This window comes from Poecilia formosa, unplaced genomic scaffold (assembly GCF_000485575.1).
Source record: "Poecilia formosa unplaced genomic scaffold, Poecilia_formosa-5.1.2 Scaffold380, whole genome shotgun sequence".
Classification (NCBI taxonomy): domain Eukaryota; kingdom Metazoa; phylum Chordata; class Actinopteri; order Cyprinodontiformes; family Poeciliidae; genus Poecilia; species Poecilia formosa.
This window is the reverse complement of record NW_006800319.1, coordinates 70127-87078: the sequence shown is the minus strand read 5'-3', so window position 1 is coordinate 87078 and position 16952 is coordinate 70127. Positions and strand designations below refer to the sequence as shown.

The window sequence follows — 16952 nt, the reverse complement described above, 5'->3', positions numbered from 1 at the left end:
AGCGACAATAGGCGAGAGCGGTCCATGAGGCGTCTATCCTTATATTATGTCTATGAGGAAGACTGTAGGTGTTAGCTAACTCGGTTTCCACTTTGTGTATTAAGGCATATTAAGGTATATTTCGTGTTTAGGGTATTGAAATAGGCACATGTTTTTAGAGGGGGTCTTAAGTCTTTGCATATTTTAGCTATCCAAAGCTCTGTGGTCCATGACCCCCATAAATAACAATAAATCCACACAGTTTTGAGCCTTTATTTCTGTTATGATAAATTTCTTATTCCAACGAAAATTAAAACATGACATTTAAGATAAGAATATTACATTACACCAATAAAAAAAAACATAAAATTTTAATACAGAAATATATTAATACTCCACAAGGTTTAAACAAGGCCATGTATAACATCCTTGTCAGTCCCAGGACACCATAACCTGATAATAAAACAGCAGCACATGTTCTTATTTTTACTCTGTTGTAAAAATGATCTCAGTTTGCTACAGTTATGCAAATTTCCTATTTGCAATGAGCTGTACTTCTCCTTTTCTGTTCACAAAACTTCTCTAGATTATTTAAATCTCAACACAGTTGCAATTTTGAAAAGCTTATTCCAGGTTGTCCCACATACATGAAAGATCTGAAGCGTCACCAGAAGTAAACATTATTTAAATGTAAAGGTTGTAAAATCGGAGCAGTCTGTTCGCCCTGAAGAACACAGAACAGAAGCAAGTGTGCTGCTGTAAAGTGAATAGCTTGTCTTTTGTTTTCAGACATGGCAAAGTATCATATGACATTCTGTCTTTCCGTGAGTGTGTGTGTGTGAGGGGGGGTTTAGCAGCTGAAGTTTCATGTTACAACTAACCAGACACATACCTGCACACAGAGTGAAAAAGGTCCTATTCAGCAGATACTGTAGATGAAAAACAGCTCCAGAACTTCCTTTACCTGAACTATATGACTAAATGTGATACTGTCATTCAACATTTACCTGGATCTATGACTACCTCACAAATAGACCACAGTCTGTGAGACTGAAGGAATGTGTGTCTAACCAGGTAGTCAGCAACACAGGAGATCCCAGGGAGCTGTACTCGCATCATTCCTTTTCACTTTCTACACTTCAAACTTCATGCACAAGTCTGATTTCTGTCCTCTCCAGAAATACTCGAATGACTCTGCAGTTATTGGGTCTGTAAAAAATGGACAAGAGGCTGAGTACAGAGATTTGGTGGAACGCTTTGTGTCATTGTGTGGGAACAGTCTCATCTTGAATGTAAACAAAAAGAATATGATTGTTGATTTCAGGACAAACAGGGTTAGATCAAACCCTATTTCAATCATGGGAGAAGAAGTGGAGGTGGTTGAGGGGAGTATAACTATTTCAGTGTTCATCTGGACAACAGACTGGATTGGAGATGCAACAGTGAAGCAGTCTATAAGAAGGAGCAGAGCAGAATGGACTTCTTGAGGAAGTTAAAATCCTTCAAGGTTTGCAGAAATAATGCAGCAGATCTTCTATAAGTCTGTTTTTGAGTTTGTCATCTCTTCTGTCGTCATCTGTTGGGGCAGTAGCATCAGAGCCAGGGACCTAAAAAGGCTCAAAAACCTGATGAAGAAGGTTGGTTTTGTTCTGGGGACGACCGTGGAACCTCTGGAGATGACGATGCAAAGAAGGATTCTTCATGAAGTCAAGAAAATTATGGACAACACTGAGCATCCTCTTCATGAGACTGTCTTGAGAAAACAGAGTCAGAGGCTTCTTCAGATTTGCTGTAATACAGACCGCTACAAGAGATCTTTCTTGTAGCCATCACCGTCTACAATAACTCTGTGAAGAATCTGAATTAATGAGCTACAACAAAATTTAATTTCCCTTTGGGATTAACAAAGTATTTTTGAACTGAATTTTAATTCTATTCCATATATGAGGATTTACAATAGGTTGAAAATCAATATTAACACAGAACCCAGCAGCACAACAAACGCCTACATAAATAGTTAGCTTCATCTAGCCTATTCTATGCTAAGTACAGATACTTAGGTTCAGATTTATGATTTCTCAAACTGTAATTCTAAAGTATTTACTTCTAATAAATGAAAAAAAAAAATCAAATTGCATTTATAAAGAAAATGCAGTAAAAATAGTGAGAACTTGAATTATCTAAAACTAACTAGACAGGATATTGTTATTGTACACATAGTTATGGGCATCCAAAGGAGAAAGAAAAGAAACAAATGACAGCAGGCGTTCAATTTGTGGCCCCTGAGGAGTGGTAATAATTTGGCCAACAAAATAAAATAAAATAAAAAACAGTTGATGATCCCAAAATTTGGAAATTGTCTGTTTTTCTTTTAATAAGGCAACATCAAAACCGTTTATGTGTTTTGGATCTTTAACAAGGATTCCCCCAGAATACATTGGGTGCTTGGGTGCCAGGGTAGTCATTCATCCAGCGGCCCATCATGTTTTTGAGTTAAAAAATATTAAAAGTTGACAGGAATCTTGATAAACATGTAAGGTTAATACCTCAATACCAACTATAAAGTCTTAAAATATTTTTTTACATTTTAGAAAGACAAATAATTAACAAGCTTGGTGGCCCCCCAGGCTTATAATACACTGGGGGAAACCCTGCTTAATGATAAACAGATTCATAAATGTAGTTTGTTGAGTAGATAAAACTAAAAAAATAAAAAACCCTTAGTAACTTTCGCATTTTTAATACATTTTTTGGTTCTGGTTCCAGCTCATTGCAACTATAATCCATCTATAGACAAGTGATGTATGTGTGTTTGAGTCAGTGTGTCCAAACTGAACTATTCTCCTGCAGCGAGAGCCTATATGAAGATTCATAGTTAGTACAAAAACCAGAAAGTGAGCTGAACAGCTGTAGAGATTTAATAGGTTTGGTTTATACATCGTAACAGTAATATGTGCAACAAAACTTCATAGTCAGGCCCAAACTGGCCAACTTAAAAGATAAGTTTCTTTGTTTACAAACATGAAATCATTGACAATCTACATCTTAAAGTACATGGAGATTACAGTACAAGTTCTCTCATTATAAGCCACTAGATTACATTGCATGTTCTGCAGCCCAGTGTTACTATTATACACACAAGTGCATTTCCAAAGAGTCATGCCATGAGTGGTTCGGCTTGTCCAAACAACAGAAACGCTTCGAAAGAAAGAAAAAAGTAGCCACACGATGACTTCACAGCTAAGCTAGGAGCTCCAGGTAGGAGGAGAGTTTGTACAGGAGAGCAGCAGAGAGACCTTGCTCACCATGAGCACCTGCAGCTCCTCCGTCATCACTGCAAACCACTCACAGCTTCTGTTTTCACTAGGACTGGAAGGGAAAGTATGAGCATAAACATGCTCCTTAGGGTCTACCATGGGCTGCTTTCTACAAGATTGTATTTTTGTGTGGTTTCTTAATGGCAAGAATCGGAAAGCTTGAATCTTTTTTCCCCCCCAGGAATTTAAAGGAGAATGGACACCTGACCTTTAAATGGAAGCCGATTGTGTTGGGCGGTGCTCAGGCTGCATGATGATGTCAACATCAGTTTCTTCCTCTGGGTGAGCCTCAGGGCCAAACCGAACCTTCATGATATCCTTCAGTTTCACGTATTAGCTTTAAAACTGGGTTTAAACCCTTCGGACACGTTACACACATGACACCAACTGAGGTGGGTGAGCTGAACATGCCAGATATGGATCATAGTAGGCGGATGATATTGTATTTCTAACAGAAATCTAAAACATGATTTTACCCAAGCGCCATGAGGACCACAGTTTTATTCCTGCTGCTGTCAAAAGGATCCGTTTATTATTGCAGTTGTTAATAATCCAATCGATAACGTAGGATTTTAAATAAAAATATAGATTTCTCATCTTCAACAGCTTGTTAGCTGTAGTTTAAGAACTGTTACCTTAAGAAAGACAGGTGGCACTCCATTTCCCTCTTTCCCCCCAGGAACAGAACTATTTCCAGTTGGTAATTCAACTGTCAGCCAGCAATATGTTGGGGAGGGGCCGCTTCATGCCCTCAATGAGCTGGACAGGACTCTGATCAGTGTGGTTCTCTCTCTGGAGATTCACTTGCAGGAACTTTTTAGTGGCTTTAGAAAACCTAAAACGTTGGCATGGTTACCAGCTTGTCCCTAGAGCGAAGGAAGCTGGACTATGAATTATGGGATTTATCTGCAAAGACTGGAGAGTTTGGGCAATGAAGGAGCTTCTGAGGTCGTCTCACATCAAGCTGTAGCCGAGGGTCACATGGTGTGAAACTGGAATAATGCTGAAATGTTACTTCATTAAAAAATGTAATAATAATAATAATAATAATAATACAAAAAAAAATCTGAGCAATCTCTGCTTTAACAGAAATCTCAAACAAGCTACCTCAACCTTCAGTAGCGCCCTCTAGAGGGAAATGAACGTTAGAAGAGACGTGAATCGAGTGGGCCGACGTCTTCAACATGCTGAGGGACATCCTGGTGGTTAGGAGTTCTCATACTGGGTGCGCTGACTGGATCACACCAGTAGGTGGCGGAGCTTCTAGCACTGTTGATTAAAACCTAATCGACAGTGTCGACTGGTGGTTAGGAGTACTCATACTGGCTGTCCACAGGAGGAAGTGGACCTGACTGAACAAATAATGAGGACAGGGCCTGAAAAGTCCACGCACACCTGCAGAGTTCTCCTGGTGAACGGGGTTCCCCTGGCAAACGGGGTTCTCCTGGCAAACGGGGTTCTCCTGGCAAACGGGGTTCTGGTTCTCTGGGTGAAAAGGAGGAGTATTGGTGCGGCATTTGGGTATTGTCTTGCAGCCTGCTGACCACCAGCTGGTCTGACCAATTCTCTGGGAGACGTCCTAATGTTGACCATGTCCACGTTGTCCTGGCCTGTCTTCGGTCATGCGTCTATTGATGTCGGTGAGCTTCAGAACACTGGTGAAGAGTCCGACGCGGCTGGAGCGCGTCCACATCGTGGCATGAGTGAGATGGCGCAAGTGATGCAAGGTGAGTGGGGGGGGAAGCGGACGTGGGGCACTGGATACAGAGTGTGGTCAGTCAAAACAGGAAACTGGCTACAACACTTACACGAGGCAGCGAGTCACTTCCTGCTGCGCAGCCGTTTGGATTGTCGTGGAAGGTCTGAGCTCTTTCTGCTGCGTTTCAGCGATGAAGTGCCCTCGCCCTCCGCGCCGCCATGCGCTGCGGCCACTGATGCACCACTGCTCGCCAGCATTGGTGCGGATGCGCTGGTGGCGGCAGGCGCGGAGGACCGGGCCTCCCCCATGGCGGCAGCGGCGCTGCTGTCCATGAGTTCGCGCAGCTTGTGCTCCAGCTCAGCCAGCCGGGCGTTCTGCTCGCCCATCACCTGGCTCTGCTCCAGCAGCTTCTGCTCCTGGTCCTGCAGCTGCTTCTGCTGCTCCAGCTGCTTCACCCGCACCTCCTGCAGTTCCCGCCGCAGTGCCGTCATGGACGCCCCGTTCACCTTCACCTGCTGCTGCACCTTGGTCATCTCGGAGCGGGACGGCGTGTTCTTGGCCAGCAGCGACATGGTGGTCAGAGAGGTGGAGGGCCCAGCCACTGAGGAGACATGGCAGCCAATCAGAGTCGGTGCTTCACAACCAGGAGGAACATGCAGGTTAATCATAACATATTGCCGTGACAACGTATTATGAGACAGATAGCCTGTTGATGGATCAATCTCCTCCATCTCCTCCCTGAGCTACTATTGCCCGCTGAAGAAATGCACCACTCCAGATCACAAACATCTAATCGGTCAGGAGGAGTGTTTTAGTGCTGTCAATCAACCCCATGTACCTGCTCCTGAATGTGCGGTGTAGAACAAAGACTTGCTGTTCCATGAAAAAACTTTTAACCACTGTCATCAGCGGCCATGCTAACTAGCCATTAGCACAGTGAGAAGGCATATGCGAGAGTGATTGACAGTGCTAAGACCCTCCCCCTGGCTCTGATTGGTTGTGTCTGATATAGAGCGGTGCATTTCTTCAGATGGCAATAGCATCTCAGGGAGAAGATCAATCTTTTCACAAATTACCTGCCTCATCAACTGTCCCGACAGTTAAAAAAAAAAAAAAAAAACGTAAAAATTATATATTTTTTTAATAAAAAATATATTCTGCAGTTTTAAAAATTTCAGTTTGGCTAACTTTTAGAAGCCACGAGCAAGCAAAGGAAGCGAACCTGGTGCGGAACCGATGAGCCGTCCAGACAGATCGGTCCCAGGTAGCTTCTTCTTCAGGATTGGGACGATCTTCTCGTCAAAGTACTCCATGGCCATGGAGGAGATGTCCCTCAGCTCCTGGAGGACCTCGTGAGCCCGCTGGGGGGCCCTAGTGGAGTTCACATAGCGCAGCACGCGGTAGATTTCGTCTATCACCTGCCAACAGAAACATCACTGTCTGCTTATCTCAGCACAATGGCCATTTGTCATTTGGACTCCCAGGTACAGGAGAGAAGAGGACCGATCTGAACCTGAAGGCTACTTCCTGCAGAGGTTTAATCCAGAAAACACTGGGTAAACACCTTCAGCAGCTCTAAGAGCAAACAGGAAATGTCTCTGGCATTCAGCACACAGAGGAGGAAGTCTCATGCCAGAGAAAGGTGATCAAGCAGACTCTGAGACAGCATGGAGACAAGACTTGTCTGTCAATCAGCTGTACATGCAGCAGTGGTGCAGACAAAATGAAAATGTGTTTCTACAGAGTCCAAACAACAGTTAACAAAAGCAATAGCAATGTGACTGTTGCCAGATTTACCTTACAGGGGTAGTACTATGCATTTTACAGATACATAGTGTTATTTTGTAGCAGTGGTTCTCAAACGTTTTCAGGCTGAGGACCACTTGACCCATTTAACAAACACTTGCACACCATCTAATTTGAAATGGTCTGGTCCAACCGGGCGTTTTGCACATCTGAGTGGTTGCCATAGGAGATGAAAGGATTCCTCAAACATGCACAAAAACACTCAAGGTATATTTTTGATGAGGGAATAACACTGAAACATAAGGCGTAGCTCAAAATAGTCCATTTTGCATAATAGTTTTGCTATAAAATACATAGCCAGGCTAAATTTTGTCTGTTATAAAAGAATAACGTTTAAAAAACTCCCACAGTCAAAATGGACATCCTCAGTATCAACTGAACAGCTGAGGAGGCCTGTGTGTGTGTGTGTGTGTGAGAGTGTGCATGTGTATTGGCCAGCTCACCTTTCCGGGGATGAAGCAGCACAGGTTGGAGTCGACATACTTCATGAAGGTCATGTTGAGCAGAGAGAGGCGCGTTTCCACAGCAGCCAGGATGTCTGCGTGGCGGGCCAACGAATGGTTCCTCCTCTCTGACTCACGCCTGAACACATCAAGAGAACAGAGAACATTTAGAAACTACGCCAGACTGTCCTATCTATCCATGAGTCAGGAGGATTTTATGATTAAAGCGGGAACAGAGCCCAGCTTAGTCCAGGTTTCCTCAGGCTGGTTGAGTTCAGGTCACACCAAAATCCTACGTTCTGCCCCGTTTCACCCCAGAATCCCTGTCAGTCTGCAGTAGCTTTGGTCAGCCTGCAGGGGGATCTGGCCTAACAATCTCTTGCCATTATGATCGGTTCTGTTCCAAACTACTGAGGCCCCTGTTTGTTACATACACAGTTATATTGCCAGTACGTCTTGTTCTTTCAAACAAGGATCTGGTGGGTTCTTTATCTTTTAACCCACATCCTCTTCAGTATTTTCCTCACATTGGAAACAAACTCACTTTTGAATGGCATCAGAATTATTACCATGGAATATTGTTACAACACAGATATTGCTGCCCAAATTACAGCAAGCCCTCTACACCTGCTCCATGAATTCTGGAGCTCTTGAGCTTCTGGCCACACACGGATGTTTTTACGGAGGTGTTTTACTAGTCATATCACAGGAGAACACACTCTATTCAGGAACAAGGAAGACGAATTAAAAAGAAAAGCAAACACACCCACCCACAGGCAACACAATACAAAAGGATTCCTTAACACACTCATAAACAGATGATGTGTTACTGGATATAGCTTCAGCCTGGCAGAGTTGAGCTAAGGGTTACGTTCTGATCTGATCCTCTGATAAACCCGAACTGGGGTTCAGTACGCAGAAACATAACAGAAGGAGAAAAGAAACATTTTAAAAAGTCTCTTTTTATTAACACTGAAATTATGGAGTCACATATGGATGTTTCTGGAACCAAACCCAGTAATGTAACAGAGGTTCTTCTAGACTGGTGGTATCCAAACTTTTTGTTCTGGGATCCAAAACTGACACATTTAAATTGCTGGCAGGCCACAAAGTTCATTAAATTAAAAATGCAAAAAATAGCTTACTGTGATTTTTCTTCATTAAATTTGTACAGTCTCCTTTACAAAGGAGACTGTTGTTTTATAAAAAAAAAAAAAAAAAAAAAAAAAATATTTTTGGTTCATTAAGTGTTTTCTGTTTTGTTGGCCAAACTTTTTAACATTCTTGACTTGTGGTCATGTTTCATGCAACCACACCTGACATTTCTGGCAGGGTAGGAGGGTGTGAATACTTTTGAGATATACCTACAAACATCTATATAGATATACAGATAACTGTCTAAAAAGTCTTCAACTACACAAACACATAAAACACTAAAATGTTACTATGTTGACTATCCTGTAAGTGGCGCTGGATCGATGCTACAACAACAACATGAAAGAAGCTTTATGAGCCTCCGGGCTTCAGAACGGCAGTCAGAACATTTCCATGGTGATTCTGCGGCAGCATGGCACTCACCTGGGCAGCTGAGCCTTCACCTGTCTCTGGCACAGGCTGTGGTAGCGCTCCACCTTCAGGAAGCCCTGGTTCAGCACACGCTGGCAGATCATGTCCATGCGCTTACACACCTACAGGAGACACGGCACACACACACACATCACAGGTCAATATCTACATCATGCAGATCTAGGACATTCTCACTACGGTCCAGCAGTTCACTCCTGGAGAACCAGTTCAGAACACATACGGCCCAGTCAAAGCTAAATGACATCTTACTGCTGCTCTCAACTTTAAAGTCTTCATGATCCAGACAACATAACTCCTGTAGCAGTCAGTATTGCAACACATCTCCAGAAGCCTCTGACTGAAGATTGTTGATGTTGATATCATGACATGCTAACAGTTCAATATTCCACAGCAATATGTCCTGGATGACTCCATCAGTTGTTGGTTGGCTCTGCTAATCCACCTCCTTTGCTTTTGCGTCTCCTTTTTAAATCTGTTTAGTCTGAGCAGAAATTATTGATAACTATCATCAGGTTTTGCTTCCTGTTTTCTCTGCAAACATAGTTTAATCCCGTGGTCAGTTCAAAGAGTGAAAAAGTGGGACACCTCTACCTGGGTAGTGACCCAGGTAAAGTCAGCAGCAATAGCAGGAAAACACCTGCTGCTCCTCCTCCTAACCTTCAACAATGTCGAAGTTCATCTTAAAACTCATGAATACTGACGAATCAGGACATCTACCACCTGTGTGACCCTGCAGACCCGCTTCTCCAGGAGCCCCAACCTCTTGCTACTTCTCCCAGTAGCACCCAGCCAGGCCGAGGCCGGACCCCTCCCCAAGGTGTCCGGAGACACCCGGGGCCCCGCAGTGCTGGCTCCCAGTCTGCCGGAGGGACCGAAGCCTGCCCGGGGCTGGGGCTAGCTTAGCTCCGCAGCCCTCCAGCTGCCCTGTTGTGCTCTGCTTACCGAGCGCAGCATGCTGATCTCATCGTAGGACAGGAAGTTCAGGATGGTTTCGATAGCCACGATGGGCAGGCCCAGCAGTGGGTTATTCTGGTGCGGCTGCTCCTGGAGCGAGCTGGTCTGTCTGAGCGACACAGCGTCCGGGTCCAGCGATCCAACACATCCATCAACTCTCTCCACGACGGCCGCCATTTTCTTTAGTTACTGAGGAGGCGGAAGTGACGCCTCTGGGGGAGGGGGGGGAATGCGTGCCACTTCCGACGCTAATGTAGCGGTAGTTCCATAAACAATAAGTAATTACAGAAATTATTACATAAAGACACACAAGTGTCTGCATTAGCCTTCACAGAGCTCGGTCTACCCAGAGAGGCCTCCGTCACCCAGCCTCTCTGCTTTGCTGGGAACATTTTGTAGTTCTGCTCAGCTGTGACTACTCTTTTGCTGTTTCTGAATATTGATGTCAGTCAGTTTACGTCAGAATGACGTCACATCCATCTTAAATATTTCAAATGGATATGTTTGACGGCCTCCTTTCCATCACCCTAATCTTCAACTGAGCTGAAGATTAGGGTTGATGGACTTCATTCTCCATCAGATTGAAGTCAGGGTTTTTCCTGAGCCGCTCCAGAACATTTATATTACTTCCAGGGAGAAGAAAAATGTTGGTCATTAAAAGATCACAATCAGATTTATTGGCCAAGATTTTGTTTCCAAGCTCCAATCACAGTGTAGAAAATAGGAATTTATCCACTTCAGGGGAAACAAATTAGGATAAAGGAACAATGTAGACACAAATTTGCTGCCAATTGTTATTTTAGAAAGAAAGAAAAATATATTTTGTTTCAGCTGAATTTGTGTCACTGTAGACTAGAGCATCTGGTTGAAAGGTGACTCTAATAGGATCCCGGTGTGTGTCTGTGTGTGATTGTGGTGCTGCAGGATGAAGTTTAGTCCCAGGCTGACTGCATCATTCACCGTCCTGATTGCTCTTTAAACTGCAGGGATTCAGCTCAGGAACCAATTGGTAAAGATTCTCCATCTACTGAAATCTGTTGGAAAGATGAATATTGAGTCTGAGTCTATTTCTTTTCTTTTTATTAAATCTGCAAAAACATTTGATCTTGAACTTAACAAGGTTAGAGAAAACTTCAGTTTCTACATGAGACGCTCAGAGTAGTTACAGAAACTGATGATGATCAATCCCTGCTGAGAAAAAGCTGAACTTCTGCTCATTGTTCTGTGATGCAGTCTCTATTTCTCTCTGTTGTCAAGAGAAATATATCATGCTGATGTATTTGAGATCATCAGGCTGATGATCTCATTAATCCTCCATGTTAAAGAAAAAAAAAACCTCAGAGTGAGTACATGGGGAAAATCTGAGTGTCCACTTCAGCCTGGAGGATATTTTCAGAGCAGACGTTGATGCCGTCAGATTGATCAGGACGCCGCGGTGCGTTCAGGAACCAAGTCAGTTCACTCCATGTCAACAGAGTTCATCTCATTGAGAAATGTCTGACACTTGGTCATAAGAACTTTGATGGCCTCTGTGACTAAAACGTCAGGAGGCATGATACCCGTCGACTCCACGGTGACTAGAAAAGGAAAGAGTAGATCTGGATTAGCACTTCTGAATAAAACACTGCTGTTAACGTGGGAACTCTATCAAACAGGCCCTAATCCAGTATAATCTAAAGAAAATAGGATTGATTCATCACCTGCTACTACCTAAGATGATCTCATTACAGATGATGTTACAAAGAGGATGTTCCCTCCCACATCAATCTGATCTGATGGAGCAATGCACTTAAACAGAAAGATATCAAACAATCAGTAAAAAAAAAAAACTAAACTAAACAGCAATGACTCAGGTTTTAAAGGGATAAACTAGAATATTTTAAGTTCTACAAAGAACATCAGCAGTGGTTTCCTAGGTGGAAATCATATCACAGTGAATCTGTAGAGAAGAAACTCTCAGAAGGTGGAAGGAATAGCAGGTCAGTTCAGTTTGTTTCAGCAGATTTAAGCTTTTTAAACCAAGTCAAAGTGAAAATGTTTCCATTTGTAGTACACAGCACCAGATCTGCTGATATTCTTTTGTTCTTTGGCACAAACTCACTGGAATATGGCCACGTCCTACTATTGCTAATGGGACTATGACTGGAAAGAACTTCAAAGAACAATGTCTCCTTGAACTGGTTAAGTCAAGAGGTTTAGGGCATCACCTGGTGGCCACTGGTGAGACTTCTAGGTAAATCGATATGAATCTATGTTTTTAAAGGGGCAGAAGTATGTGTTTTCAAGGCACAATGCCACTTTATAGCACAATCAAGTACATACCATTGTTATAAAAATTATATATAAGTGCCATAAATATCAAGTACAACTAAAAAGAGAAATTAGATTTTGTAAATTAACACCTTGAAATTGGGACTGTCTCTTTAAGAAATTGCTGCCCTTTCTAAAACTCCACCTTCAGGAAGTCAGTGCAAGATGGCTTCTCTATTAACCTTTTAAAGTTTTTACCAGTGTTGCACTGCTGAGAAGTAGCTCATTTAAGTAGCTCAGCAGATACACAGTTCCACTAGGTGTTTGCCAATTGCTAGTCTGAAGAAAATGAGTGGGGGAGTCACTGGGGAGGGCTGATCTGTGAGGAGGAGGCTCCGCCTGGGGACTGCAGCTCAGAGGAGGAGCAGTGCGGAAAAGTCAGAGCTTAGTAAGAGCAAGTGTTTGGGCATTTCTGAATGGTTGCCGTGGAGATTAAAGGATTTCTCAAACATGCATGAAAGAATCAAGGCAACAGTCTAGGTATGTTTTTGACGAGGGAATAATATTATAACATGACGTAAGTTTCAAAAAATTAAATTTTACCTACTACTGCTCCTTTAAATTAATGAACAGAGCAGATGTTAGCCAGTGATGATCTAATATATTCATACGTTGAGTGTAAATTTATCATTTCAGGATTTTCTTTACAAACTTCCAAGTCGGCCTTGATTTCTAAACAGACCAGAACTACACAGGTCAGGTTAGCAAACAGTTAATAATTCTGTCTCATAAGCAGCTGCCTGTTCTCAGAGCAGCTACACATCAGTGGCAGTTTTTACAGACATACAGATGAAATGGTCTCGAACTCTTCCCAGCTTCACGCAGTTCTTCAGATCGTTGTGTCGGAGGACCTCTCTGCTGCACGTGTCCAGTCGGCTATTCACAACCTTGGCAACCTTTCTTCCTGAGATCCACAAACCAAAAATACCATTACTATTTAGAAAGTTTCTGGTTTTATTGTTGAGCGTTTTTTCCTCCTTCCTCACCCCGGACATCTTCCAGGTCTATGACGCCCCGTGAGAAGCAGCGCTTCAGGCGCTCCGCCTTCTCACCCTCAACCGGCTCCAGCAGGGTGATCTCTGGGAGGAGGCGGTAACTGGCCGTCGCCACAGGAGAGAACTTAGCATGGTCCTTACCTGAAACCACAACCACACACTGTCAGGGTCGCCTCAGTCTACGACCTTAACCATGTTAACTTAAGTTGTTATAAAAATGTTACACATATCCACATGAGTTAAAAGATATTTTGTAATTCTTTGACAAAATCTTTGTAATTTCAACATGAAATTACAAAAGACTTTGTAATTTCATGTTGAGTCCTGAAATGACTTTTTGTTGGCACTTGACAAAATATGAATAGAATGGGTTTGAATTAGTTTGTATAAATGTTTTATTTCAGAGGCTATTTGTACAGGACCATGCAGCTTATGTGATCATTGGTTACCATGGTGAAAGATCCCCCTTGTCCTAAAGAAGACAACTGACTTATGTAAACAATTCAATAACTTCTGGATGAATTTTCATGCCTGGGCAAAGCTCAGAGGAAAAGAACCAATCCCTGTCCCTACATGACATGACTGTGTATATTTAACACATCCATGCCTGTATGATCTTACCAATTCCTTTGACACAGTGCATGGTGATGTCCAGCTCCTGTCCAGGTCGCAGCTGTGCTATCAGAATGTCATCATGCACGGGGCGAATGCAGGAGTCGGCAAACACATCCGCCTGGTTGCCGATGGGGACCCACTCTATGTGTTTGGAATAAACTGTGAAAAGGAATATAGGAGTAGACACAGGAAATAACATTAGGACTTTATTTTGTCTCAAGGAGACAAAGGGGACAGAAAGACATCCATCCTGACTTTGTTACAGCTGCTGGACCTGCAGGTAAAACAAGTTGGTTACAATCATAGCCATTCCTTCCAACTGAAATGAGACAGAAATGTACTAGTAAATGTGTGATTGTCACTTTTTCTGATGTCACAAGTCTGATCTTATCTCGTTTTTTGGTGGAGGGGTGAGGGGGTGATGAGAACTCTGCCTTGGACTCACCCATGTGGTTGAGATAGAGCTCTCGGGGGTCTGAGGAATCCTTGCTGGCTCGGGGGTTTCTGCTGCATTTGATCTTCAGCTGGAGTTGAATGGTGTCTATTTCTGAAGCTTCTTCTTCCGCAGATTCTTCACCTGAAGGTTACAGAACAACAGTCGGCAGTTTGTTTAACTGGACAGCAGCTTCTTTTACACACCGTAGGTAACAGCATGTAGCGTTATTATCAGAATATGTATCAATGCTAATTAACCTGTGTATTATTGTGTTAAATGGTGATGAGTGGACAACAAAATACAACCTGAAAAAATTTTATTGTTTTTATATTTACAATGTTTATTATGTACACTAATGATGCACAAAAAATCTTAATGTAGATTAACAAATCTATTTTTATTGCACTGATTTAATCTAGCACTAAAATGAATAATCTAACACCATTTATTCAGTAGGGAAATAAATCCAATGTTAAGAAATTATTGCTTTAACAAAGTCAGTTGAGGCACAAACATCAGTACCTCCAATAATTAAAAATAAATGCAAAAAAGAAAATGTTGCTTTTCTTTTTTTAATTATTGCCTTTTTTAAGACTTTGTAGTTGGTGTTTAGGTATTAATCTTCCAGTCTTCCAAAAATGCATAACTATCAAGTAATATTTTCAAATTTCTTGTCTACTTTAAATATTTTTTAACTCAAAAACATGGCAACCGTCTGGACAAATGACTGCCCTGGCGCCCCGAGCATAGGGCTTAGCAAGTTTTCTGGGGGAAAACCCTGATTGGTGTGCAGCTGTCCAAATCAAATACCCCAGGTCAGATCAGCATAATGGGTAATGCAGTTCACTACCATCTCTCAAGGATTGATTTAGTTGCTTTCACCTGTATTCTTGAACTCAAACAGACGAGGGTCTGCTTTGATGGGGATGAGGCCCAGCCTGTGGGCCAGAACTTCATCCTGGACTATAGATGTGTTGTTATAGATGAACACTTTCTCTATAGCCATTGTGGGCACCTGGAAGCAAAAATAAACGTTTCAGACATGGTTCATTAAAAAAAATAAAATAAATTAAATCAATATAAAAATACACTCGATATATTTGAATGTAATGGTTTGGTTGACATTTGGGCTGCTAGTTGGTTGTCTTCCATATTCCCAGCCTGTTGGCTGCTCTTTAGGCTAGTTTCTGCTTCTAATCATTAGAGAAACAGGTTTATTTCCTGAGATATTTAACATTGAATTTTCATTTTTTTAAGCCATAAAAGGCACCTAAACTTTGGGAAAGACCTGTGTTCTTCATATTCTCAACAGACTTAGTGTGAATCACAATAAAGTAGTTTATCATCAAATGCCACCAAATATTCAAACTTCTCATTCAGAGATAATGCTTTATTTGTTGCCTTTTTTAAGCAAAGTGATTTATTCTTGTAAAGTGTCAATAGACTGATTGAAAAGAAGGAATGTGACCTCTGCCAGTAAGATTCTCCTGAAGCCGTTAGCAATGGCAGCATCGATCCCCACCATGTCAAATTCCATGCTGTTCTCATCCAGATGCACTACATCAATCCGGAAATTCTGCAGACGAACAGGGGGAGAAGCAATAGCCGACACTAAGAACTGTTCGGAACACCAGCAACTCTGAGGATAAAGGTTCTGAAAGCAAAAGGTTTAAAACATGGGATTTATTTTACAGACCATAAAACTCACCTTCTGAAATCGCTTCATGTCCCAGGTGTCATCAAAGCCTGGGTAGTTTCCAGGAAAATCTGTTGTGTGAACCTGACACAAATTGAGATTCATTATAATATTTTTAATAATAATCATAGAAATTGTGTTTTATTCAATACAAAAATTACAAATGAGAAGTGAGATACAACAGTGAAAGACATACTATTCTCAGTAATGAGGGATGTACAAGGTTTCAATATTAAATGAAATCATGTTTGAATTTCAAACCTAACCCGCACTGAATCAGGCAGAAAAGCATGACAACTTCCAAACCACTTACTGAAACTTTACTCAATAAGAAAGAGATAAATATTCGTATGTAAAATACAATTTTTAAACTACAAATGTACTCATTTTACACTGGAGACTCAAACGGCTTCACTGGAAGAAAAAGGTTTGAGCGGAGTGCCTTGAATCTCAAACCTATAGTTCCTCGTTAACTGAAGGATCAACAGCGGCTTAATATAATAATTAAACATGTGGTGAAGTTTAATGGCAACACAAATATTTCCCAAAATATTTATGGCGTCTAGTGATGTTTAGTCAAGCTTGACATATTTTAGAATGTCCAGCGGTTTTATTCACTGCTGATATTATTGTTGAGTGTGGTAACTTTGTTGACATCCTGTATGTGGATCGTGCCTTCACATATCTAGTTCTTTTTGTGGGACATAAAGAACTGAACACATTCTATCTATTAAAACCACCACTAGTTATACCTAACAGAATAAATGTTAGATTTTACTTAACTCGTGTTTATGGGAGGGCACAGGTTAACACCGATGCTTTGTGTTTCTAATGGTTGTCTCTAACTGACCGGAGTACCAGCTGCAGCAGCACACCGGAGCCGCTCAAACTCATACATTACATAACCACACGCCATACATCTACATACAGTACACAGAGAAACAAGAACGTTGTTGCCATTGTTACAGAAACAACTTACATTCTTTACACCAAATTCTCCCAAGATTACCCGGCTGCGAATTTCCTCCACGTTACTCATGGGCGCAGCCATTTTGCTCTGTGGTCTTCTTCGTCTACAAAGAAGTCGTAGAGACAAAACATTGCTGCCCCCATGT

General features: G+C 42.0%; 2 protein-coding genes across 2 annotated transcripts; both read right to left on the bottom strand.

The window, feature by feature from the left end:
• Nucleotides 1–4745: 4745 nt before the first annotated feature.
• Nucleotides 4746–10012, bottom strand: fbxo28 (F-box protein 28). Its single transcript, XM_007575512.2, has 5 exons — nucleotides 9774–10012; nucleotides 8823–8932; nucleotides 7245–7383; nucleotides 6218–6413; nucleotides 4746–5596 (listed from the first exon to the last, which is right to left on the bottom strand). Exons 1-5 carry the CDS (start codon nucleotides 9960–9962, stop codon nucleotides 5118–5120), a joined length of 1113 nt encoding a protein of 370 aa, XP_007575574.1. The 5' UTR covers nucleotides 9963–10012; the 3' UTR covers nucleotides 4746–5117.
• An 836-nt stretch (nucleotides 10013–10848) lies between these two features.
• On the bottom strand, nucleotides 10849–16952 carry LOC103154291 (DNA-directed RNA polymerases I and III subunit RPAC1-like). Its single transcript, XM_007575511.2, has 9 exons — nucleotides 16817–16952; nucleotides 15850–15921; nucleotides 15610–15717; nucleotides 15024–15156; nucleotides 14151–14282; nucleotides 13712–13864; nucleotides 13082–13231; nucleotides 12883–12999; nucleotides 10849–11362 (listed from the first exon to the last, which is right to left on the bottom strand). Exons 1-9 carry the CDS (start codon nucleotides 16886–16888, stop codon nucleotides 11244–11246), a joined length of 1056 nt encoding a protein of 351 aa, XP_007575573.1. The 5' UTR covers nucleotides 16889–16952; the 3' UTR covers nucleotides 10849–11243.